This window comes from Cryptomeria japonica, chromosome 5 (genome assembly GCF_030272615.1).
Source record: "Cryptomeria japonica chromosome 5, Sugi_1.0, whole genome shotgun sequence".
NCBI lineage: Eukaryota > Viridiplantae > Streptophyta > Pinopsida > Cupressales > Cupressaceae > Cryptomeria > Cryptomeria japonica.
Window position 1 is genome coordinate 14,093,219 of NC_081409.1, and position 27,074 is coordinate 14,120,292.

General features: G+C 35.3%; 1 protein-coding gene across 1 annotated transcript in view; it reads right to left on the bottom strand.

Moving 5' to 3' along the window:
- Positions 1 to 1,012: 1,012 nt before the first annotated feature.
- The window catches only part of LOC131077989 (squalene synthase 1), a 141,346-nt gene continuing 115,284 nt past the window's right edge, over positions 1,013 to 27,074 (bottom strand). Inside the window, exons 6-14 of the mRNA XM_058015602.2 lie at positions 20,684 to 20,753; positions 10,305 to 10,448; positions 10,084 to 10,188; positions 9,120 to 9,266; positions 8,033 to 8,108; positions 3,575 to 3,663; positions 1,989 to 2,080; positions 1,830 to 1,875; positions 1,013 to 1,729 (exon numbers count right to left, since the gene is read on the bottom strand). Coding sequence (XP_057871585.1) covers positions 1,673 to 1,729; positions 1,830 to 1,875; positions 1,989 to 2,080; positions 3,575 to 3,663; positions 8,033 to 8,108; positions 9,120 to 9,266; positions 10,084 to 10,188; positions 10,305 to 10,448; positions 20,684 to 20,753 — 826 coding nt within the window. The 3' untranslated portion in view covers positions 1,013 to 1,672. The remainder of the gene's footprint in view (positions 1,730 to 1,829; positions 1,876 to 1,988; positions 2,081 to 3,574; positions 3,664 to 8,032; positions 8,109 to 9,119; positions 9,267 to 10,083; positions 10,189 to 10,304; positions 10,449 to 20,683; positions 20,754 to 27,074) is intronic.

A 27,074-nucleotide genomic window follows, 5' to 3' on the forward strand; every position in this document is an offset into this window, starting at 1 on the left:
ATTTTCATACTTCAAATTTTTCCCCTTTTAAAATTAATTAAATATTTTTCTATTTAATTATTTCATTCTTACACAATAGTTAAATAATATTTATTATGTAATTATTTTATTATTCTTTCTTTTTTCTCTCATTAATTAAATAATTTTAATTATTTAATTAGTTAACTATTTCTTCTACAATTAAATGAATTTTATAATTTATTAAATTGTTCACTTTTCGAAATTAAATTCTTCTAAAATAAATAAAATCTTTATTTTATTTATTTATGTACAATCATATATATATATAAAGTCTTCACTTTCACCTCCTCAACTCGCACTCACTTTGAGTTCAACCGATCAATCAATTCTATCTCAATTATGCAATTAGTCAACTTTGTAATTATCTCAATCAACTCTTCTTCTCATTGAATCTTTTCATCGAGAATTCCTCCCACTTCTTAATCTCACCCCTTCATTCATTTGCTCAACTCTTAATTTTGAACATTGATTCTCTTGAAAACTCCCATAAAAGAAACCTTTCTCTCTTATTTCTACATCAACAATTTGAGTCTATATCTATTATGCCAAAATATCTGTAACTTTCATTATCATTACGTCATAACTTGCATCATCAATCAACTATAATCAATTTCTTTATGAGACACAAGATTGTTAAAGATAGGAAAACAATGGAACCAAGCTTGTCAATTGTATGAAATATGATGTTCATCTCTATTTTGTGAAAGTATTTGTGAATCATCCTGTACTTACTAGAAAGCTTCTGATATTTTGTTTTGCAGTATGGAAATGCAATATTCAGAGAAACAGTGAAAAAAAATTCTTGTAAAACATGCAGTCTTAAATCAATCTGTCACATAAATCAAATTAACCGCCGTTCTTGTTTGCAATGTTTATTGTATTTGGCACGCCCATGCCAAATTGCTGGCATGTTTAAACATAGAACAAATATGGAAAAAAGTCGTAAAAACATTTCAAATCTACATTCATGCAATTACTTCATCTAAAAATGTATTTCAAAGAAAGTCCGCATATTCATACATCACATGAACTTCCAAACAGAAATATATGTCTGTATTTAACAATTACAATAATATGTGTGTGTGTTATGATTTGAATGTTTTCAATTATCTGCACCTCATATAACCTATATAACCTATGTATAAGACTACCATTCATACCAGATAATGAATTTCAGTAAACGGCATTCGCTTCAGGTCACATGCGCAAGACTACTTTGAAAAGAACATTGCAAAATTAACAAGTACACAGTCTGGTCTAAACCAGATAGATAGCTCATAGGCTGAAGAAAAATAATTGCCCATTTGCATTTCAGGGCAAAGTGCAGATAAATGATCAAGCACAAGCTGAACAGATAATGGGAGATTGGCAGGCCTAAGGGGTGAAAAAACCACATGAGCATGGAGAGAACCCTCATATCAGTAACTGTCACTAATTTACTCGCTCATTCTGGTAAAACCCCTCACACATTCTCTCAATCGGTCAGCTGGACTGATCCTGGCGGAATCCGAATACTAGCAGAACAAAACAGCAGCCCCTCCTATCAACCCCATGAAGGATAAAATGGAAGAGGAGGGAAAAACCCAATAAGGAAGCCAAAAATGAAAGTAAAATTACAATTTGATTACAAGAAATCTTCTTCACACCACATTTACAGTTTGAATGTGAGAATAGCAAGCAAAACGGCCAACAGAAGTACACAAATTGCCTGCAGCCACAAGTAAAAGCCACATTGGTGACATCATCATTACGTAAAGCAGAGAGGTAAAACTAGATCATCAAAACAATGAAAGAAACTAGATCTTTACCAGAAATACTTCATGTCCTTTTTTACTATCGATAGTTAAACTCCTCCTGCCAAATATCTCAAGCGTTACCATTGGTCTGAATCTAATGACATACTGATAATTCGATAAATGTAAAAATCCAAGCAAACAAAATTAAGTCCAAGAAGATGATTTTTACACCTTTTAGATAGCAAGCCAGAGGCGATGCAAGACCTTTGTATGTCATCAACGTATTTTAATGTCACATCAGCATTGGGATCATCTTTTGGAACCTGAAGAAAACAACAAAAAGCTTTGTTCAGAAAATACTGGGTCCTTAATGAATACTAAAAATGGGATATAGTTCTATTGAATTTGATTAGTGGGTATTCCTGAGAAGAATTTTCTTAAGAAGAAGAACTTAATTACCAACACTATAAAGTTATAAACATCTGCTTGTCACCGTCTACAGTATCTCCTAACCATAATTTTCTTTAGCAAGAAAAGACTGGTTCTTTTGGTTGCTCACTTCCTTTATAAGATATAAATAAAAACCACATACAAAAGCACAGTAGCTTATCAAATTTCCATCTAAGAATGGAAGGAAATTACCATAATAATTACTTCATTCAAGTTATTCTTCTTGGGTGTTTTAACAACTTAATTTGCTGTTCATTTCCTATTAAGCGTGAAACTTTATATACGCTTCTATACTTTTCACACAAGTTTTGTCCACGAAGTAAAATAACCCTAGGCAAGCTTACAACCATGTACGACTTATGTTACTACCCTAGGATGTATAGCACACACACACCGCATAAATAATAGTCAAGAAATCAAAAGAAACTATGATACTACAAAATGCAAGGGAAACAGTGGGACTTAAAAATATCCTAGGTGCATGGTTGCACAAATTTCCAAACCTGGGCAACTTCTCTCTGAATCCTTAGATAGCAAAAAAGACAACTAAAAATTTAGATAGAAAAGGCAACTAAAAAATACAGAATAAATAATTGTGTAATTTTCCAATCTCTCATATAACTTTAAGCCTTTTTATTTTTGCTATAATTGTCTCTAGCAAAATTTCTGAATCAAGCTTTAGTTTCTCATTTTCATTATCTTTGATACTCCTTAATGGAAATGCTTTGTATGCTTCTTGAAGATAAATTTCCCATTTCCCCATCATATTGATCGTATCTGGGTACTCATGGTGAAAGGAAACACATTTCTCTCTCCGACTACCAAGCGTTCATTTCTGTGTTCTCTTTTGTTTGTCCATGCAGTTAATAATTTTCTATTTGGTGTTTCCAACAAGAGAAAACAACATCAAGAAGAGTATGCAGCATTGCAGATTATGAGAACTGACATTTTAATATTTGGCATGAGATAATTCATTCTCTCTTTTGATGCTAACATGAGAATGCAATCACCAATGACAAAATGTTGTCTTTAATCTGTAGAAATCAAGTAGGATGAAAACAAAGCAGGATTCCAAGATCTATGCATTTGCAGATGGTTAATGAAGTGCAAAACATGTTGCATACTATTAACCAGAAATGGGTACACATACTACAGAATGCCAAACAGACTAAAGCCTACATCCAGCTATAAATACTTTGTACTACGGCATTTAACACTTTCACATTTTATTGGCACTTCATGATCAGTTAAGTCTTAACATGATACGTGGATGCAAAATTTTCTAACATAAACCAGTTGAGTGTGGATTTTGTGTTTTGTAGTGGGCAGCACAGTTTTAACTTTTAGGCGATAAAATTATAATATACCTTGGATGCCAATTTTCCAGAATAATCAAAAAAAGCCTCATACACATCAGCCATACCATTGGTCCTGTCCATTATTTTGGCTGTCAAACCTGCAAAACAAGAATCATTACGATCACTGCCGCCACTTTGCCAATATTCTGAATGAACTAGTAGTTACATTCTTGAAGTAAAACTATTGAAATTTCAAATCTGCTGTTGTGTCAATCATAAAAAAATTATGTATGTAAGAATAAATTCCTCTGTTTACGAATATATGTTTGGTAACTCAAAAAACCTCAGCAACATCTTTACATGTGGAGAAATATCTTCAAAAAGAAAGAAGGGCATCCTAGCAGGTACATCAAGGATTAACTTATGGAATGCAAAACCCAATTAATACATATATTCCTGTATATATGTTAATAGATAAAAAGACTAAATCCACTCAATGTGCCTATCTCAGTCCACACCCCAAATTGTGCCAATATCTGAGTTCTTCACCATTTCTCAAACCTTTCTACTATCAATTAATCAAGGTGATCACAAAGAAGATAAAAAAATCAACCTTGCACATCAATATCCAGATATAGCAAGATTCCATCTGCATATTGTCTCATTTAAAAGCTTGGTTGCAAGTCTCAAAGTTGTTCACATTATTGCTGTCACATAATTCGTTAGCTCACATCTACTAACTCAGGTTATAACACAAACTAAGGATCCACCATCTCTATTTCAAAAGAGAAAATGTAAATCATTACTCCTATTGAAGGGATCTCAGCATCAAGCTTCTTATGGTGCAGACAAAATTCTTATGGCTATTGAGGACCAAGATTTGTGATCCTCAGATAATGCACACATCTCAAGGTATTGCAGACAGGACTTTTATCCAGAACTTTTTCTCCAACAATGATCCTGTAGGGAACAATCATTGATGACTGTCCTCATCCATGGGTCCAAGGACTGACTTTGACAGTCTTCTACGTAAAATTAGACCTAAAGGATTATGGATACATTCAATATGCTAATCAGTTGAAACATCGGGAATCACCTGAATCTTTAGATGGAAAACTAATATGCCTAGGAATATTTCTAAATGATCCTACTGCTCACATATTTTGAACAAGCAACTCGACAGGACAGTATACTTGTAACAAAATGAAGAAATTCAATATTCAACATCTATGTTTTTACTATAATTATCAAGTCATCATTCACCAAAAAAAAAAAAAAATCTTTTTCTTTAACTTGAAGATTTGGAATTCAACTATCAGAAATTCATCAACTTTTGGTTCTGCAATGTCAAGAACACATAAGTCAGAGATCTCAGTGCCAGACCAAATTCCAGCTTTGAGACCATGTCTGTCAATACTGAATAACTTAGCACCACACACCATCTATACAGTAGGTAACCTCTCCAAATCAAGCAGTGAACAATAATGAACATGGAACATGAAGCAGATAAGTTGATGCACATATATGAGACCCAGTAGCCTGATACTAAACATATAGATATTCATGTAAGGGATCAAACCTTATCAAGGGTCTGCATTCAAAAAAAAAAAAGAAAAAGTTACAGTAGTATCCATAGCATAAAATGTCAGAGTTAAATTAATGAGACAAAAAAGACACCCACTTACAATGGAGCACCTTGCAATCAAGGCCTGTGTGATCTAACGAGGTCACAAGTTTGAATCCAGAGAGGAGAGGGATTGTACACCTCATTATGTTTCACTTGTAGAATGCTACTGCTAGCATAAGGTGGCTCTGATACACGAAATTCGTGTCTTGCCTAGTAGTGACCTTAAAAACTACCTTTTAGAATTAAAAACTGTGAAGGCAAAATAAATCCTTGGTTCTGAATAAAAATTAAAGCTGAACTTCATAGTTTGTAATTGATCCAAATTCATCCTACAGAATGAATATTGTAATATTAATTTAACTGAAGTAATCAGATCAACTTCATAGTCTGGATGAATGATGAAAACTGAGACATGTTCACAATCACTCCACAGGATAGAATTGGAAAGATATAGTTTTAAAAGCTCAATTGAGTCAGGATACAGATGCAAGAAGGGTTAAGGATGATTCAACATCCTAGGTGAACAAAAGATATGAAAACAAGTTGCACTGACATATGCAGCATGCACAATAGATGATCAAACAGTTTGTAGTGATTTATTCATCAGCTGATGGATATCTGAACATGTTTGATACATACCAAAGTCATTTAGTACAAGGAAAACGCAAACATAATCAGCCAGTGCAGAATCCAGATCAAAAACAAAAAAAGAAATTCAAGTTTCCAAAGAAAACGCTAAAATTTTTCCTCTTCCATCTCTTCATGGGAAATGGCAGGCATTTGGAGTTTCTTTTGATTCAACTGCTCATATATTTGTATAAATAACCCCTCACGGTCATGTATTCTTCACTCTTTAGTTGTAGGATGTATGTACAGCTGAGAAGAATAGTTAAGCATGTTGTTTGAGCAAGTTTTCATGGTTAGGAAAGCTCATAGAGCATTCTAGTAGTGCTGCAAAAGTCCGTATGCATTCTTTGAGGCTACAATGAAGCACTTGGTTTGTAAATCTTGCATAATGATAGTGGAGAACAGGCCCATCTGTCTAGATTTCTTCACACTAGGTTTGTCCACGGCAAATTCTTGTGCTCTCATTTCAATATATTTTTGCAGTCCTTTGCTTGACTTCATTTTATGCTCCACAATATCCATTTCAACACTTAAGGGGCATCATAATTATAAAGATAACTACGCTATTCAAGAAAAGTACTTAAGAGACAGAAATCTAAATCATTTATGTCAAATTTAAACACGTTAAGGTCATCCTGATGAATTCGGAATGAAACATACTAAATATGAATGAGTAGTTAATGAAGATTGGAGATGAAGTCCAGGGCTGGGAAAAAGTGTTGTCACAAATTTGTGGCAAGGTTCAAGCTAGAAGAACCAACAACATTATCCACCATATGTGTGATTTAATTATGTCCGTAACAAAGGGCTCCAAGTTGGATGATTTAAGGATGAAGCAAAGAACTTCCCCTAGAACATCTCCTTACAATGAAGGTGAATGAACCTTTGGAGATAAGAAGAAACAATTAATGGCACAGCATGGGAGATTATTAGACCCTCACAGCTGATACAAAGTAGAAACATAATGTTGAAAGAGAGACAATGACAAGGGTGATTGGTGGGTTTATTAATGTACGTAAGAGAACTATGTAGGTAAATGGAACCCAAAATAGTAACTTACAACAATAAAGTACTTGGTAAAAATAACTACAAAAGTTAAATAAGCAACCAGAACCAAACATTGAAAAATGCAAGAATAGCATGATGGTTAACCCAAAAGAACATGACAAAAGGGTTGAACACAAAATAGGTAACCACTAGCCATACGATTCAAGTTAAAATACAAATAGTATGTGAAGGGTAAGAAGAATGTAATGTCCCCTTCCTAATTTGCCCTAGAATTTGCCCTAAAATCACAATTGCAAGGAAATAGGGTTAAGGTTATATTTTATCAACTAAATATTTCTTTGATAATGCTATACTGAATTTGAGACCTGCAATCACAACATGACAACATATGCAAATGTACATATATATATACTTAATCGTTAGGGTTAGGCAGATCAATCATAATCATAGATTATTAATAATACTACACAAGCACAATAGGGTTTGGAGGAAGAGACATAATAGGTCCATCCGATTCCGTCCAAAGCCATTTCTACACCAAACCCAAGGGGATGTCAACCACAGACCTCTTGATTGCTTGGTGGCTTGTACTCACTTTCCCCATTCATGTCTCATCTTCCTAAAGACACATGCCCTCTTGCAGGATTGGGGGGAGGTTGTAAGGGGGTTACTTGACTCTGTAAGTGCCCTCTTTGTCCTAGGCTGCAATGGTCCTACTAAGACGGCCTCCTTACGAGCCCACTCGCTACCTTCAATCTGATTGAAATGATGATACTGCTCGCACAAAAAACTTCGCTGATAAATTTTGAATCAAATACCGCTCAAAGATACTTAGAACAAACCCTTTCATCATTCATATGATTTAGGTAAAACAATTTTGATGGCTTCACACTCTTCAAATTCTTAGATTTCTACAATTTCTAGGAAAACTAATGCAACAGATGTTTTAAAAATTATTTCTTTACCATTTTGCTTAAAACGTTAAATTTATTGTTTAAAATTTTAAATAATCAAAAATTATTTTTCCACCAATTATTTTCACGACACAGTCAAACAACCAATAATGATTTAGTCAATCATTTAATTTACAAAAATATGGATTCTAGTGTAGATTTATAAATTGCAATCAGTCATATCATGATGAAAATTACAAAGACTAACAGGAAAGTTTAATCATTAACATTGTAAGCTGAACTACAATTAAAGATTTTTCTGTTTCTATCAAACAAAAAAAACTATTGCAAAGAAATTTTCAAATTGCTCACCTCGCCGGATCTTGACAACTCCTCTGAATACCTCTACATTATTATAACAAATTTCTAGCGTTCCCAGAGCCATGATCTGCAAAAATAAAGGACACCATCAACAGCCACAAACATTCTTCCCCTTCAAGGCTTTGCCATACAACATAATTATGCTATAAGTTACTAGTTACATGCAATTCATATGGAAAGAACAAATTTCTGAACAAAAAATTTAACCTTGTCATTGGAGAACACAAATGTGTTAGTTATTTATTATTTATCCTATTTCTTCTTTGCTCTCTGAATCAACCACCAAAGTTTCGGTTTCCTAAAGACTAAAGTAATTGCTTACAGTAGCCAATTTTCAACAAGAAGATAATTGTAATATCAACAGTGACGAACCAGGACAAAAGGAAGAACTTATATTAGCACTGATGATCAAAGTAGGTCAGTGGAACTCAAAAGTACTAGGGTGACAAGACAAATTGTTTAACATTAAAGATTTATATCACTGATATTTTAGTTATATGCAAATGAAGTGTTTAAGATGAATCCACCCAAAAGATTCAAAATAAAATTTCAAAAGATTCAAAATAAAATTTCAAGGTATTTGTTTTGGCACAGATCGAAGGTGAAAAAGAGAGATGAAATAGGCACATTATTAGACAACATAGGACATGAAAAAGACAAACTGCTCCAACAATGTAAATAAATCTCCAGACATGAAAAGTACACTTGAACTCGTGTCTATAATATACAAGTGGCTGACAATGAAATACTTATTTATTATTTTATTAATAAATGTGAAGCAAACCATAAAAAATATTTTTAAAAAGCTGTAGCCATAATCAATAAAGTCAAAGTGTTGTTGGTTGAGCTGGGTGTAATGAATAAAATAGGCCATTGCCAAGCAATAGTCTCTAGTTCAAGACCAGATGGAACTAGAGCCCTAAATAGTTTACAATAGAAATGTGAGCTCCAAATAAGTTTTGTAACATCGTCTAGGGTCAAACTCACTCAGAAAAAAGAGAGTTTACCCTTCTGGCACAAAAAAATAAATAAATTGATTCCAACAAATAGCAATAAAGCAACAATAAGTCAAACATACCTGTGGGATAGCACAAAATCGGAATATAGCTGGATCACGTAATGCTGCCATGTACTTAAGGCAGTCGGTAGCATGCCTTAGTGCATTAGTTATCATTTCATTAAGGCATTGAACAGCTTCCTTTGACCGCTCTTCCTCTTTCAAATCCTGATAACATTAATCTATCAAATAATAAAGCACATAGAAAAAACAAGTACAAAGGTAAATCTAATACCAGCAGTTCAGAGAGTGCAAGAATGAATCAAGCATTAACCAAGCATGTCAGAGAAACTTTCATATTATGTATATAAAAGAATTGAAATTTTAGATTGTGTTAGTCCAACCAAAATACAATACATAAGCAATATATAGAATGCCAGCGGATATGAACAAAGACACTTTTTACTCCCATGATAAGATAGTGTCGTCTTTCCTTAGGATCTAAACAAAATTTGTTCACAAGATAAGTTTCACATATGATAAGAAAAAAATGAGAAAGTCAGAAAGAAGGAAAAATCCGAATACAGAGGATCAGGCAACATATGATAACATTTTACACTTGGATCTTTATAATAACATTAGATTTACGAACATGCCCTTTAATCAGTGAAAACCAAGCAGTGCTGGAACTGATCACATGATAAGAGCATAAAAATTCTCTTGATTGGCGGGAGGCAGTGATGCCATTAATGTTAATGTGTTTAATTATAGGTTGGTAAAACATTTCTCCTAACCAATCTTAGTTCTATTCCAAATATACATTTTCATCATTCTGATGTCAGCAAAGTATAAAATGGACTAAGTTGAACAAAGCAAGCCATAAGTCAGCAGCACAAAATGTTAACCATGAGGATTCAAAATTGCAAAATGGGCATCAAATTTATGCTGGCACCACAAAAAAAAGAAAAAAAGAAACAATAAGTTTTAGACTTGGTTAACCAAAACTTAAAACATTTCTAGAGTAATCAGCATGCAGCAAATTTACCTCAAGATTGATGGCATACTTGTCCCATATTTCACGTGGCCAAAACATGCGTGATTTTGGTATTTCATTTATGTCTTCCAAGTAATCTCTAATAATGTTGGTTTTCTGAAAACATATGAAATACATGTTAATATAACCAATGATAGCAATGAAAATATCTTTTATGTACGATATATTACACCAAGAAGAAAATAATAAAACTGCCAAATCAAGTATTCCACCTGAAGAAACAATCCCATTGAATTGGACAAGGAATCTGGAGACAAGTCCTCAAGAGAAGCTGCATGAAAGAGTCGAGACAATCCCAAACCAACTAATCCTGCAACATAATGGCAGTATTCATCGTAGTCCTCAACTGTTTCTACCTGCAAATCAAGCAAAGCAAAATCTATCATGCAAACAGAAAGAAAACATTAATTGCATGAAATTAATAGTACTGATTACCAAAGTCGCTCTGCCCATTTGCTGATCTACTAATAAAATTTCATCTCAATGAATTCAAGGAAAGAACAGAATAGATGCAGATGTTTCTCTATTTTCAAGATCACAGAAAAGAAGTCATCTTTAATTTTACTAGCTAGCAACCACCCCCCAAAAGGCTTAGTTGACAAATTGTTTCAAATTTCAGTAATAGAATATAGCATCAATGATTGGCTATGTGAAATTGAGTTTTTTGAAATTTAATTTACATGATTCGACAACTTGTGAATGCTAACCTGTTAGCCTGGTCAACTTTTTTGTTATACATCTTGTATGGGACAATTGAGCATGAGCAGAACAATCAAGAACTCCATCTAGCGGTCCCCATATTTATTCTCAAAAGCTAGTTTGCCATCACATGACATTTTGGATTGGCTGTAATCTTGTAGCAATAAAATAGTTAAAACCAGCAAGTCACTCATCCATGCATTATAGGCTTACATACTAGGTAGAGCAATGACAGATGGTTTATGTAGAAGATGAAAGGGCTAGCATATAGGTAGCATCTCAATGTTTGAACTTCATCCACTCTACCCCTGGCATCTCTCTATTGCATATACATGAAACACTTCAGTCCATTATGGACTTTCCACTACAGGCCATCTTAGATCTTTGGCCATCTTGTGGCAGTAGATTGATCTGTAATCACTAGGTTTATTACCTTGGAGATACATTAAACTTAAATTGTCTCAAGCTAGCTCTTAACCTACATCCCTCAGCAACCTACCCTAAAGGATTTGATCAATTTGCAGCAGTATGAAATGTCCATTAACAAAAAAGAAATTGTGCAAATAGCAGGCATAGAATGAGCAAAATACACACAACAAAGAATTTCATCAATAGGGTTGAAGTTGTCACAACCCTCCTTTATCACTTTTTGATTTGATACAATTCTATTATATTTTTGGTTGAGCTATTAAAAATAATTGAATAAATATTATAAAAGAATAAAAATGGACACACACACACACACTTGGAGAATATAATTCAAAAATCATTATTTTTATTTTTTATTTTCCCACTCCCAATTATGGCACATGTTGTAGGAGGAATTAGAAGCTTCTAGAGGAATCTTCAATGCCTTGAATGTAACTCCCCCACTAGGTTTTTAATCAATTTGCATGAGTCCAATATTGGAAAAGAATCTCATTTTTAATTAAATTCTCTAGATAGTGGAATTGAGCGATTTTTCTTATAAATGGTATGCAAGTTTCAAAGAAGGGAGTTGATTATGTTTCGAAGAAAATTTCCCAAATTTCCTTGTTGTTAGTAGTAGGATCTTCCTTGGTAGTTACATTTTGGTTGTAGGACTGTTAAATTGTTTGGAAGATTTCTCTCAAGTTGCAAGGAAGGATCTAAGGAGGATAGCTAGAAGATTGGAGAGGATTCAACATCGAACTTCGATAAGCCAGGTTCTCTTCTTGTTATTTCACATTCACCTATGAGAAAATGGTATTATCCAAAAATATAGCTTCTAGATCTTCCTTTATAAAATTTTAGTGGTAAATCCTTCTTTAGGGATAATATTGAAAAAGATAGCTTTATTATTTGTTTAATTTTTTTTAGAGAAGAAATATCAGATCTTGCTTGCATGTGAAAGATAGCTTTATTATTTGTTTAATTTTTTCTTTAGAAAAGAAATATCAGATCTTGCTTGCATATGAAAGATAGCTTTATTATTTGTTTAAATTTTCTTTAGAAAATATCAGATCTTGCTTTTCTTCCCTCAAATTCATTACTGGATTGGAAATTTAAATGTAATTCTTTTCTTACATTAAAATCTTACTTCCCTACGAACAAAAAATGCCTGATAATAAGATATAAATCTCTCTGTGAACAATCCTCTATGTTATTCATTCCTGTGAATAAATCCTTATTCTCATTTGTTTACATTAATATTTTTATTTCACATATATCTGGTTATATACTTCTCTCTATGAATATTAGTTGGAATTAAGGTATAAATCTCTTTGTAAATATTAAATTCCTGATTATGTGAAATCAATTCAAAGTATTTACCCACCTCTATGATAATCTAATTATCTGTTTTATTTGCTGAAGCAAATCTCTCTATTTTCATTCCTGTGGAATCAATTTAAACATTTTCCTGCCTCTGTGATAATCTGATTTTCTGTTTTATTTGCTGAAGCAAATCTCCCTATCTCATTTCATTCCTGTGAATAAACTCTTGTTCTTATTGTTATTATAGCTTCTTTAATACCATTAAATAATCTGGGAATGTAAACCATATATATATATATATATATATATATATATATATATATATATATATATATATGTATTAAATTTAATTCAAACGATAATGAATATAGTAAATGTTTCAAAGTGATTTTAATATTAAAAAAAAATAAAACATGGTCTTCGGAATTTATTCCGAATGAGTATCGGGCGGCGTGCAGGGGGGAGGCGGTTATTGTAACCGCCGGGGAAGTGGTACCCCCCACTTCCCATGCGGTCATTGTCACGACAGTGGCCGCAGGGTAGTGGAGGGGACCACGAGGTCCCCTCATCACTGCGGGCCTGCTTTCGCAGACCCGCAGTGGTGATGGGACCCGTGGGCCCCACTCCCACTTGCCTCCCCTTTTCCTTTTAAAAAAAAAAACATTCCACTATAAAATTTAACTCGTGGCAATATGGACTTGCTTAAATTTTTCTTTTTAATCAAAATTTTAGTTTAATAAAAACTAACTTAGGTAATTTCGAAATGTATTTATTTTTAGCAATTTTCTAAATTGTAAATTAAATTTTATAATTGTCCTTAGTAAAATTTATAATAATTAATTTCTTTTAAGCAATTTTCTAATTGTAGATCAAATTGTGTTAAATTTTATAATTGGAATTTTATAAAAACTACTTAAAATTCATTGGGTCACTTAGTTGGCATTTTGGACTCATTAAAAGCAATTAATGTATATTAATATGATTTGAATCAAATGTCTAAACTAATCGCTATCTTTGGAACCTATGACCATAATTAATTATTCCCGTGATAGGAATCATGCATTGCTTAATCTTGCAAGCAAGTTACACTATTCTTGTATCATGCAAATTACTTATACATTTATTGACGTTTTCATCTCCATGCAAGTTACACATTTAATTATTAATATGCAAGTTTCATAATTGTCATTATTATGCAAGTTATATTTCAATTTTTGAATAATAAATAATTTTATTTATGGTTTTTATTCCACATAGTTCATCAAGTAGTTATTTCAATTAATTAAGTTTTGCAATGTCCAATTTTGCATGTTCAAGTCATAATTGTTTTCAAGCATGATGTTTTCATAAGTTTATTAGTTAAGAAAACTAAATAAAGGAAGTTGGAAAACCAAAACCTAGCAGCGTTCGGTATATACAGTGCCTCTGGGTCACGCTTATGGGTAATGTCGTCGTGTTGAACTACTGCACTTAACGCCTAATAAAGCTGCATCAACGACGTTTGTGGCATCGTCCCTATAAATCGTCGAGGAGTAATAAGAGACACTTGGAAGTTAAAATCCAAGGGGCGGGTAATCCCCCTTGGATCAATAATCTAATAAGATAATCCTTAAATGATTTTTCATCCGCTGAGTTAAACCATAGTAAACCCCCTTAAGGTTGTTTGAGTGAAATGCTTTTATGGAATTGATTTAATCTCGAATAATTGTTGTCAATTGGCAATTGGTCAAGGGTGACGCTTATGATAAGAATTAGGATCTAGTTGTTTTAGGCCACAAGCAATAGGCCATCTTGAGCCTTTGCTTAAGCGCTACCACCGTGGGTAGCAACCGTAGAGAAACTGTCTGGAACATTGACCCTAGAAAGGGTTGCGTACCCACAAATCAATTTACATCAAACCATAGAGTAGAAAATAGAACTACATACTTTACGCCTTGACCTCGTGCCGAAACGAGTATGTAGGTAGTCTAGGGACGGAGTTGTCCCTAGTACTCAGGCATTCGTGGGTGAGGTCTAGGCTTGGTAAGAAGAAGGATTGAGTAGAATCCTAATTTGAAAGATAAGTATAATAAAAAGAAAAATGTAATTCAATGCATACTCGGAAGGAATCCCGAATGGATTCGCTTGATTTCCCGAGGCCTTAAGCCAAATTCTGAGGCAGAATTCAAGCTTGTATTATGTTATTTTGATTACTCCTAAGGACAGTGACCTCGATGCACTCCTATTAGAGGAGTGTAGTACTTAGTGAGTGACTCAGGACCTGAATGGTCCCGATGAGTCTAAGTCTCTGGCCAGAGCATCTCCTATCCTAATTGGATAGATGCCTACTCCGTATGGGTAGATGCCTATCCCGTATTGGATAGATGAAACCTCCTGCCCCGTATGGACAGATGCCTAACCCGTATGGTTAGATGCTCATCTCGGATGGATGAATGCCTAATCCTAATGGATGGATGCCCAGAGTATGCGATTGAATCAAACACAAATGATAAGTTAAACAAAAAAAAAAAGAATTGTCAAATTTTGTTGGGTTAAACAAGGTGGGTTATTACAAAAGTTGTTCATTCTGAGTAGAAGTTTTGTTAAAGATTCTATTCCAATAGAAGCATTCATAAAAGGCATCACTCATATCTATCACAATAATTAGTGGATAGGACATCAGTTATGGCCAGCTCTACTCATCAATAGGGTTGAAGTTGATATTAGTCACAGGATTGAATATGCAGCATCATCATCAAATGCATAAATATCTAATGCACAAGCAATTTCTCCAATAAACCTAGAAATTGATGAAATCTTGACTAAGTGGGGAAAAGGACATCCACCTACTGAATGCTTGTTCCATGTGGATACAATGAAACAGAAGGCATCTAAAGGTACAACATATCAACAAGAACTTATGGTCGACAAAAATAGCTAGCTGCCCTGACTATTATAAAAACCCATGTGGGGTTTATAAGGTAAATATATACTTTGAAATGCAGACACCACCATTTAGTGAGTGGTTGTGGTAGGACCCCTATTACTATTGGATTAGTGAATAGAATAGTGTGTTCAAACAAATTTCTAGAAGCCTCCTTGTTTTATATAAGGAACCATTTGGAGTAGTGTTCAGGCATCCAATTATTTTCGTTTTAAATTTGCCTCTCATTTAATAGTGCAGCCTCAAGCCACCTATCTTCCACAACAATTCTCTATGAACAGCCAAGCTTTAGGAAAGGTCATCTGTAGTCAATTGTTTGCCAGTGATTACTTAAGCAAAGCCCACTGTACATAAGTGTCTCAAAGTACAATTTTTCTGCCAAGTATCATCTGTAAGTCACTAAAGGCACCACTTACACGAGAACATGCAAGACTCTTGTGTTTGGGTGATATCAAGTCCTTATCTTTGAAAGGGGTCAAGGTACTCAACTCTAGTTAGATGGAAAAGATTTTCAAGGGCCACTGTGATTTCATGACTCACTTATATTGCACGGATGTTGGTCATTCTGGCAACCGAAAAAAAATGTCAAGGAGTCTCAAGTTTCTTCATAAGTATCAAGTTGTTTTTTAGGACCTGCCATAGGAACTTGCCCTCGATACAAAAGATGAGCATATCATTGAGGTTGTTACAACAAAGAGACCTATGATCGTTTGTCCTTACAAGTATGATTATTTCAAAAATTCAAAAAATTCAGAGGCTTGTGCTGGAGTTATTGGAAACTAGAATCATTGTACCTTGAAAATGTCTGTATGCTGCACCAACAGAATTAGGTAGGAAAATGGATGGATCCAATTGCTTGTGTATTGAGTCTATTGACTATAGAGCACTCAATCAGATCACATCAAGTACAAGTTTCCAATAGCTTGGATCCATGACTTACTAGATGAGTTGCATGGAACCAATTATTTCTCCAATATTGATCTTGAATTGGGATCTTACCAAATCCCTGTCACCTTCAAAATGAAGAAGTCACTATGGACACTACCAATTCAAAGTGATGCCTTTTACCCTTGGTGATGCTTCTGCTACATTCTAAGCATTGACAAACAAGGTCTTCAATAAGTTCTTTGCAAATTTTTCTTGTATTTTTTGATGATATCCTTGTTTACAGTCAAACACTAATAGAACATCTTAACCATATGAATATTCTTTCAACATTAGCAAGGAAAGATCTATATGGTAAGGAGTTCAAGTGTGTGTAATCTAGCCATCTTTTAAGTATGATACCTAAACTGTTTTGGTAGAGAGGGTATGCCCTGTTCTGCAAAGATCCAGGTCAAATGTGATTTGCCTACACTCAAGACACACAAGAAAATTTGAAGTTGCTTAGGATTAGCAAGTTTTTACTAGAAGGTTTGTGAGAAACTTCTATCAATAATCGGACCCTTTACTAAACTTACCAAAAAGGATTACTTTCTTTGGTCAAAAAGAGCATAAGATTTATTTGAATAACTCAAAAGGGCCCCTGCCTCTGTTGGTTTAATCATCCCTAAATTTTTCCCAGCATTTGTTATTAATTGTGATGCTTCCAGATTTCAATTTGATGAAATATTATCACAAGGAACCTGACCCATAATATTTGAAAGCAGAAGGTTTGCCAAAGAAAAGTGCACGTCCATGTATGGTAAGGAGATGATCGCCATCCTACATGCAGTAGCTAATGGCATAAATTATTCCTTGGGACTAATTTTTTAATGATGACTAACCATCTTAGTCTGAAACATTTTTGCATAGGTAATTCTTGCGGAAGAGCAACATAAATAGATTTATAGATTCCAAGCATATATTTTGAGGTATTCTATAAGTGGAAAGATAATGTGGTTGCAGATGATTTGTCCTATTCAGATGAGATGGCTATATTAGTGCCATCTCTATAAGAAAACCAACCTGGTTGGAAGAACTTCAAGGCTACAAATATGACACTAGTACAAACCAGCTTACATGGGATATTACTGAAGCTAAGAAAGGGAAGGCTCAGTCATTTGTAATGTCCCCATTTTGAAATCAGATTTAATAATAAATACTAATAATAAAATTAAAATATAAAAGAATAAATATTAAAATAATTAAAATTTATTTAAGTTTAATGAATGGTTAAAAGGCATGAAATGAAAAGCTGTAACTCCCTCAAACATGAGGTATAAAAAGGAGAAGAGAACTTCATTTGAAACAACTACTTGAATCTACAACCAGAAGTGCAGATCTGATTTAAATAAGAAGTGCAGATCTGAATTGTGAAAGGTTGTGTCCCATTCAAAGGGCAGAAATAATGACGAGTTGCACTCTTTCAAAGGGTGCTAATGGTGAAGGGGTGTGCCTCTTGCCAAAGGGCATACATGATGAAGAGGTGTGACTTCTCCCTCACATTGAGAGATATAAAGGAATGGGATAAAATATCCTAGGATGGAACAGCAGACATAAGCAGAGATAAATCCTAAGGGCAGTAAGCAATGAGCAGCAACAATAATATATTAAGAGCAACATAAGGGGCAATGAATTAAATAAGGCAACAATCAGTCAGCACCGAAGAAACACTAGGATATAGTAGAGGAGAAAATAAAGAAAGTGGGAATCGCTGAAGACTTAAAAAGAAGAAAAGAACAGAAGGCAGAAACGAAACCAACAAGGGAAGAAATACTATGACAGCATAGGCTCAGTTGGAAGAGCCTATTCAGCATACTCACAACTGTGAGAATCTACTTCTCCCACCCTAACATTATTGCATAAGAACTAAGGTATGTTCAGATGTTAAAAATAGATATTTACTGAGCAATATGCTGTTACTTTACTGTTCTGAATGAAGACATAATAATTTAATGTAAATTCTATTGAATGGTATCTCTGTTAATCCACTATAAAATGAATTAGCCATAAGGAAACAAGTCTGTAATATGAATCATATCAGACTGTAACTGTTGATGATATAGTGACTGGTTTATTAATGCCCTTTCATTTCATATGTAATGAATAAGTTTTGTTTGTGCATCTTGTGAGGGATGGATAGAGGTGTGATCCAGTGGCAACAAGGGGCTCACAAGTGGTCATAAAGACCCTTGGAATCAAGGAGCCAGATTGCACCCTCTATGGTAAACCCACAAGGTAAGACTTGTATGGGTAATGGACTTGAAGGGCAAGCCACATGGGCTGCCAAGTCTAGCAAGGAGGTTAGAAGCAACCATTCCTTGGGCTTGGTAGACAACAAACCCGCGCAACCCCTCTCATGTTCCAACTACCCAACTCTATCTACTTGAATAGATTAGATCTAATTATAATAATGGAATATGTATGTAGGTGTTTGTTTTCTTGGGTGCAGGTTGTTCTCCCAAGACTACATTCTTCCAATACAAGGTAAGTCACAATGTTTACTTTATACACTGTTGTTAGTATTCAGAAATATTAGTTATAATTCGTATGATAGAGTTAAGATCATAAGTTGTTTCATATATTCATTAAAATGAACTTTAATTAAAGACATTAGATAGTATTTGTCTCCTCATTAATCATTTTAAATCCAGTTATAAATGTATTAAAATAGGAAAATCATTGCTACAAGGCCTATAACAAGTAGGGGACATTACATCAATCAGAATAACACACTATTCTTTCAAGATCACATTTAACTCTAAATGGGATCACCTCTCATTCATAAGGCCCTTGAGCCATTGGCATCCACCACAAATTGTTGGGCCTGTGGGTTTTTAAAAATATATAGGAATATCACTACCAGCTTCATTTGGAAGAAAACAATAGCTGGCATCCTCAAACAAGATAAATGAGTATATAGGTTGTCCTTGGCAAAATACTAGAACAGCACCATTTACTACTCTGCATTAAAGATAAGTGTTTTTAAAGCACTATATGGTTACAAGCCTCTCTGGTCTTTGGATTGTGATGTTCACAGAAGAAAGGTACTGGCAACAATTAACACATTGGAGGAAATTCAGAATGTACTAACATTGTTTAAGGACAATTTGACAGTAAGTCAAAATCAGATGAAGCAATAGGCAAACCAGCATAGGACGAATCACCAATTTAGTCTAACCTTGTTTCAAGAAGGTTGTGCACAACATCCCATAGACAAAAAATCCTATGGTAAGCAAGGCAAGTATTTTGTTGGAACAAGAGGGAACTGTTGGGTTAGAGGTGCAGATGCTTAGGAAGAGCACAGTTAGGCTATACAATGTGAAGTAGTGAGGCATAACAGTAGGAGATGAAACTCTAGAGAGTGAGGAATTTATTTGGAAGCATTGTCAACAAGCAAATGGAAAGGAAAGAGAACATGCCAACTCGAAGAAGGCCATAGGAGTAGACAAATTTCAACTAAAAGGCCCCTACTCTCATGTACAAGTTTTGTTAGGATGTATTGTTTAGTGGGTTGATTTCAGCCATATTTTGTCATTTGGTGGCAGAGGGTTCCATTTTTAGCATCTCCTCCACTAGTATGCGAAAGTATCATTCCCACTTTGTTCTTTTCTAGTTAATATCTTTTACTAGCTTTAGGGACAAAACTCTTTAAGAGGGAGGGCATGTTCTGTACCCAATAACAACATATTGTTATCCTTTATCCCTAGTTATTATTCAACATCTTTTCCACCTACCATATATTAAGAGTTGGGTTGATAAGGGTTTTTCTCTCATTAAGAAGTGGTAAGCCCTAAAATATATATCTATCTATCAAACATTTTGAAAACACTAGGGCCAGCATTGTAAGTGTTACTCGGATTTGCAGGTGCAATCCACATTATTGATTGTGCATGTGCCCCCATTATTCTTTGTGTAGTTGTGCTTGCAAGGGTTGCAGGTATACTGTATTCTCATTCTCAATCTTCTCATTAAGTATACACATTTATCTTTTCATAGTGAATAAAAGAGCATTATTTTGTTATTTCATCATGTAAATGAATTTGCAATGGATTGTCCTGTTGAATTCTATTAAACATGCCTTGTAACACAGTAGTTTATTAGCTAAGTTATTGGGTTCTCCTTCATGGGACCATTCTAGGCCCTGTACTGCAGATCAGCATCACCAAAACTGAAAGAGATGCATTCATAAATTACCTCAAATTCATCAATCAAGTGAATCAAAGCCTAATGTTTTCTTGATATTACAAACAACTAGGATTTGTTATTTTAAATAATCAAGTACCTTAAGTAAAGAATGGAAAATTCACATACCTCTTGGCAAATAAATTTTGCCATCCCTGCACCCATCCTTCTAGTTATCTCTTCAATTGCTTCTTGATATCTACAACAAATAACAAGCATGCAGAATTGAAGGGCAAGTAGGTGTGGTAACCAAAAAAAATCAAGCTCGCCCTTCCAAGCACTAATCTGCTTTGGGTGTCCTACTTTAACATCAAACATTGAAATAATGACTAAGGAAAAGGTTCTTCGTATAATTTTGAAAAAAAATAGTCCAACATTAAAGCAGTGGAAATATTAGAAGTCCATAAAATTTCCTTCAAAAAATAGTTTCCTACTAATATTAGTTTTGCTTCTTCAAAAATAATGACACTTGATAGGTTCCTATCTACATTTTGCAAGGGTAATGTCAACTCATTACACATCTTTACCTACATAAAGTAGATGATGGATGGGTATACACAATATAGAGATAATTTATGATAAATTACAATTAAACTACTTTATTTTAAAGGAACTCCTCCAAATCAATATAACTATCTACAATATAACCAATTTTGCATCAAGTTTTGAAGATGGCAGAACAAGAGGATTAGGGATCAAATTTTGAGACCATTTCAAGATAAGGAACAAGGGATGCATGTTAGTGTTTTATTTGTGTTGATGTTGTAGCTAAGTTGGATCCCTTCTAGGGCCGACCTGGCATCTTTTGATGGCTAATTGGCCTGTCGGCCTTAGCCATAACTATATTTGGCAAAATTCAAATGTGTAAATTCTTACTTTAGGACTGGCCCTAATTGGGCGATGTAACTTGTGGATAGGTCATGTCCTATATTGAATGTAACTTGTGAATTGGGCAGGCCCTATCTTATGTAACTTGTAATTTAACCCTATGTTTTGGCGCCAAGTTGAAAGGGCCGACCTGAGGTGTCTAGGTGAATTGGACACATATATATCCGAAGTCTTTTGCAAGTATCAAACACATCTCTGATCAACAATCAGTGACTACTATCTTGTAATCAGCGAATTGGTTCCTCTGCATCAGCGACTTCATTCAAGATTGAAGACTACATTATCTAGGGCAGCAAATGCATGTATAGGAGCAGCGAACTTCTCCTTGAGGTTGCGATTGATCAGCAAACCTGGAGCAGCATTCTTGGTTAGCGAATTCCTTCTGCAAGCAGTGATTTTATATCTTCAACAAGTGACCTGATCCAAGGACAGTGAACTCTCTCTCAGGGACAGCGAAGGTGTCTTTTGGTGCAACAAATCATCTTCATGTCTAGCGAATCACCATAGCAATCTGTCCTCCTGCCAAGCGAAGGATCTGCACTTCTGTGTCTGATCAGCAACCGCCTACAGCAGGAATCCTTCAGATAAGTCTGAGTGTTGTTCATCTTACTGTGTGCCCTAATTCAGATTATTACATGTTGATTATATTGCTTCGAGTGTGAAGCAAAGTTGTAAGACTTCTACTGATTTTGAAATAATACAAAGTGAGAATTTGTTACTGGTTTTTCACCTCCAAGAGGGAGGTTTCCCCAGGGTACCGCTGTGTTCTGTGTACTCATTATTTCATTTCTACATGTTATTATCAGTCCGATCCTTAAAAACTAACATGGTATCAGAGTGGGTTTGAAGCGATCGTGATCAGACTGTCTGACAGCAACAAAGCACTCTCTCCTACTTCACCTTCATCAAGCAATTTCCAGAATTGAAGACGGTGACCAGTTTAAAGGTTGAAGATAGACTTGACGGAGCTTTGAACTTCACGTCATGGAAGGTTAGAGTTCTTATTGCACTTGAAGAGAATGATCTACTTCTGTTTGTAGAAGGAAAAGATCAACCTGAAGATTAAGAAGAGAAACTCCAATTCAAGAAGAATGCTGTCAAAGCAAAGAAGATCCTGATTGACTCCGTGAAGGACCACCTCGTGCCTATCATTTCCAAGATGTCTTCAGCCAAAGATATGTTCAAGACATTGGAAGGGATGTATGAGATCAACAACACAAGTAGAGCACTTGCATTGAAGCAACAACTTCATCAAGTCAAGATGGCAAAGGGAGAATCAATCATATCCTTCTTCATGAAGATTGTAGAATTGAGAGATCAGCTTAGCGCCATTGGAGATGAAGTTGTGGACAAGGATCTTGTCATGCTAGCATTGAATGGCCTTCCTTACTCTTGGGAGCCATTTATCCAAGGCATCAGTGGGAGATCCAAATTTCCCAAATTTGATCGCCTTCGTGCTAATTGTATTCAAGAAGAGTCAAGGTTGATATCAAGAGGAATTGAGCATAACCATTATGATGTGGAAAATCAAGTCCTTGCTACGCACACTTCTATGGAAAGAGGCAAAAGAAGAAAGAGGGATAGAGATAGAGATCCAGATCCTGTTCCAAAAAAAGGAGGACTTGTCTCACATTCAATGTTTTAGGTGTGACAAGTATGGCCACATTGCTCGAGAGTGCAAATTTAGGTCTCCTCCTCTAGGTTCTTCTGCGAAAGTTGACATAGGGACACCTCAGGAGGAGCCAAGGTCAAATGTCAACTCAAAAGGGTTCTTGTTCTAAAAGGAGGGAATGTCATTTCAGCTTCAGAGGGAGCCTGACATTTCAGCTTCAGAGGAAGGCTGACATTCCAGCTTCAGAGGGAGCCACATCGTCTTGAAGATTTTGTTAATGCATTCTTCTCTGCAAGAGAAGTTTGAGGTGCAAGCCCTTGTTAATGCATTCTTTTCTGCGAGAGAAGTTTGAGGTGCAAGCCCTTGTTAGTGCATTCTTCTCTGCAAGAGAAGTTTGAGGTGCAAGCCCTTGTTAGTGCATTCTTCTCTGCGAGAGAAGTTTGAGGTGAAAGCCCTTGTTCCACCCTCTGTGAGTAGGTATGGTGGATGTCATGTGAGAGACTCCATGACCTAGCACTTGTGTTTATTCACCCTCTGGGAGTAGCCATGGTGAGCGTCATGATGAGATGACGACATCACATTGAGGATTTCGTGATGGGTACTTGTGTTCATTTTTTTTTTTTAATCCGTGGGAGTAGCCATGATGGACCCACCCTCTGGGAGTAGCCATGGTGGATGTCACTATGTGACTCAGCTTTTGAGAAGGTCTCCTCCCTAGCTAAGAGGGAGTGTTGATGTTGTAGCTAGGTCGGATCCCTTCTAGGGCCGACCTAGCATCTTTTGATGGCTAATTGGCTTGTCGGCCTTAGCCATAACTATATTTGGCAAAATTCAAATGTGTAATTCTTACTTTAGGACTGGCCCTAATTGGGCGATGTAACTTGTGGATAGGTCAGGTCCTATATTGAATGTAACTTGTGAATAGGGCAAGCCCTATCTTATGTAACTTGTAATTTAACCCTATGTTTTGGCGCCAAGTTGAAAGGGCCAACCTGAGGTGTCTAGGTGAATTGGAAACATATATATCCGAAGTCTTTTGCAAGTATCAAACACATCTCTGGTCAACAATCAGCGACTACTATCTTGTAATCAGCGAATTGGTTCCTCTGCATCAGCGACTTCATTCAAGATTGAAGACTGCATTATCTAGGGCAGCAAATGCATGTAGAGGAGCAGCGAACTTCTCCTTGAGGCTGCGATTGATCAGCAAACCTGGAGCAGCATTCTTGGTTAGCGAATTCCTTCTGCAAGCATTGATTTTATACCTTCAGCAAGTGACCTGATCCAAGGACAGCGAACTCTCTCTCAGGGACAGCGAAGGTGTCTTTTGGTGCAACAAATCATCTTCATGTCTAGCGAATCACCATAGCAATCTGTCCTCCTGCCAAGCGAAGGATCTGCACTTCTGTGTCTTATCAGCAACCAGCTACAGCAGGAATCCTTCAGATAAGTCTGAGTGTTGTTCATCTTACTGTGTGCCCTAATTCAGATTATTATCTGTAGATTATATTGCTTCAAGTGTGAAGCAAAATTGTAAGACTTCTACTGATTTTGACATAATACAAACTGAGAATTTGTTGCTAGGTTTTTCACCTCCAAGAGGGAGGTTTTCCCAGGGTACTGCTGTGTTCTGTGTACTCATTATTTCATTTCTGCATGTTATTATCAGTCTGATCCTAAAAACTAACTATTTGTCACTTCTGTGACAACACAAAACAAAACAATGGAAGTTCCCTGATTTAAGCTACACCTAATCTAAGTAGTAAACAAGCCCACTAGTATAAACACTACATAATTTACTATTCCGGATTTTGCATAAAGATGCAATAATTAAAGCAAACTTGACCTATCTGTTGTTAATCTCAAAGGTTAGAGCACAAGACTTGAAAACATCCTCTCTCACCAATGAATTTTCTCAATATTTGACAGCTAAAACATAAAAGATAATGCTATCCAAAGACTAAAACAAACATCTTTGGAATCATATCAGCAATTAATTTGATCTTCAAGACACCTAAAACTTGAAAACAACAATAAATTATTACAAATTATTCAAAGTTATTTCATAACTTTGAACACCAATGTCACATAAAGTTAACACAGATCTTCTATTAATTGATTTTATCCTTGCACAGTTACAACACTTGAAACTTATCATGGTAAGCAAGCTTCAACTTAGCATTCATTATACACAAAAGACAACACATAACTTGAATTCAAACGTTAGTGGCAGCCTCCACAACATAAATCTGCCTTCAATTATCATTATTATTCATGTGTAAATGACATGTATCAGTAGTTTCTAGATTTAGCTTCTTGAAGCTTAAAAAATAATAAAATAAAAACTTTAGAGCTATTTAGCATTCATCCTTCAAAAATAATATTAAATTGCAACTTCAATCTTCAAAAACATACAAAATTGCAATTTCAACATAATGTTTCCATTTCTATTTCTCATCTTGGGCACCCACAGGAATGATAGGCTTAGATCCTCTAAATTTCACTTTAAGTCACTTTATGTGATTTCAATCTTGACTCGGGTGACTGGTCAAACCTAGGCACCACTTTTGCTTTCTTTCTCTCTTAATTCTGGTTGGAAAACCCTAGAAATTTAACATTAGGTGGAGTTTTTGGTCACAAATTCCAAAAAGTTAAAGTTTGATTTCTTAACTCCAAGTAGAACTTTTTGTCATTGATTCCAAGCTATGGGAGGTTTTACTCATGGGCGCCAAGTTGTGGAAGCTTCAATAATTGATGCTAGAAGTGAAACTCATTCTAGGCACCAACTGGAACCCTTCAAGATTAATGCACACATGGAAGATTATAAAGTTTGATGCCAAGTTGAGAAGCTTTAATCTTCATGCTAGGTGGGAAGTTCTTGTGTTTAAAATCAGGTGGAATATTTAAAACACTAACACCAAAGAGGTACTTTCTAAAAGCTAATGCCAAGTAGAAAATTTATTTCTTGATGCCAAGTGGAGAATTTGGATATCGGATGTGAAAAGATGGAGAATTCAGAACTTGAATGCTACAGACTGGAACTATCTCATGACTAACACCAAATAGACATCAATCTGTAGGAATTAATAAATAGACACTAAGTGGGGAACTTGATATTTATATGCCAAGAAGTGGAACCTTCCAATGTTTGATGCGAGGTGGAGTGTTTGAGTCATTGACTCCAAAAAGTGGGATTTTCACATGGCAATGCCAAGTAGAACACCTACTTGAGTCAAAGCTTGGTGCTTGGGATGCTTTCATGGAGGTTTGGACCTGACAAGCCAAAAAGTGGAGGTTTAGACCATAGTTGAACTAATCGCGACTCGGCTCGACTCGCCAAGCCCCTGGGAAAAACACTCAGGGAAAACTCGGGAAAAACTCGGAAAAACTCGGCAACTTAAAAACACGCTTAAACTTAGTAAAAACTGCATTTTTTTTGCAAAATTTAATGAGAAGATGCATCCAATGAGTCAATAAATGATAACACAAAAGAAATAAGCTGATTCTAGATATATTTAAATGCAAAGTGTCTACAAAATTGCATCCTCATGAGGAATGCTGATGGCTGGAAGCCTAGAAGCAAAATAGTAAATTACTAAATAGTTTTTGTAAAAACAAAAGTAAATACATCATTACAAATTACAATTACAACTTCCTCTTCCCAGCTCTAGCAAAAACTTGGGGAGAGGTAGAACTAGAGGGTCTAGACTGTCTTGTCGTATAAGTTTGTTGTGGGACTGGGTGTGACTGTGCCTCCTCGCTCGGTATGGCTGATTGAGACTCATCCTCCATCCTGGATGAAGCTATGTCTCCACCTGCTTCTGGCACTGGCAATGAATCCTCATCCTCATCCTCATCCTCCTCAATGTCATCCAGCCTGAAACCAAATACACCCCCCTCCTCCATAGCCTACCTCTCCAAATCAGTGATGTCAGTGTCGAAAAACAATGGAGGCTGCTCCTGTGATGTCAAATCACTGTAAGGATCTATATCATCCAAGTCAATTGGACCACCTTGTAG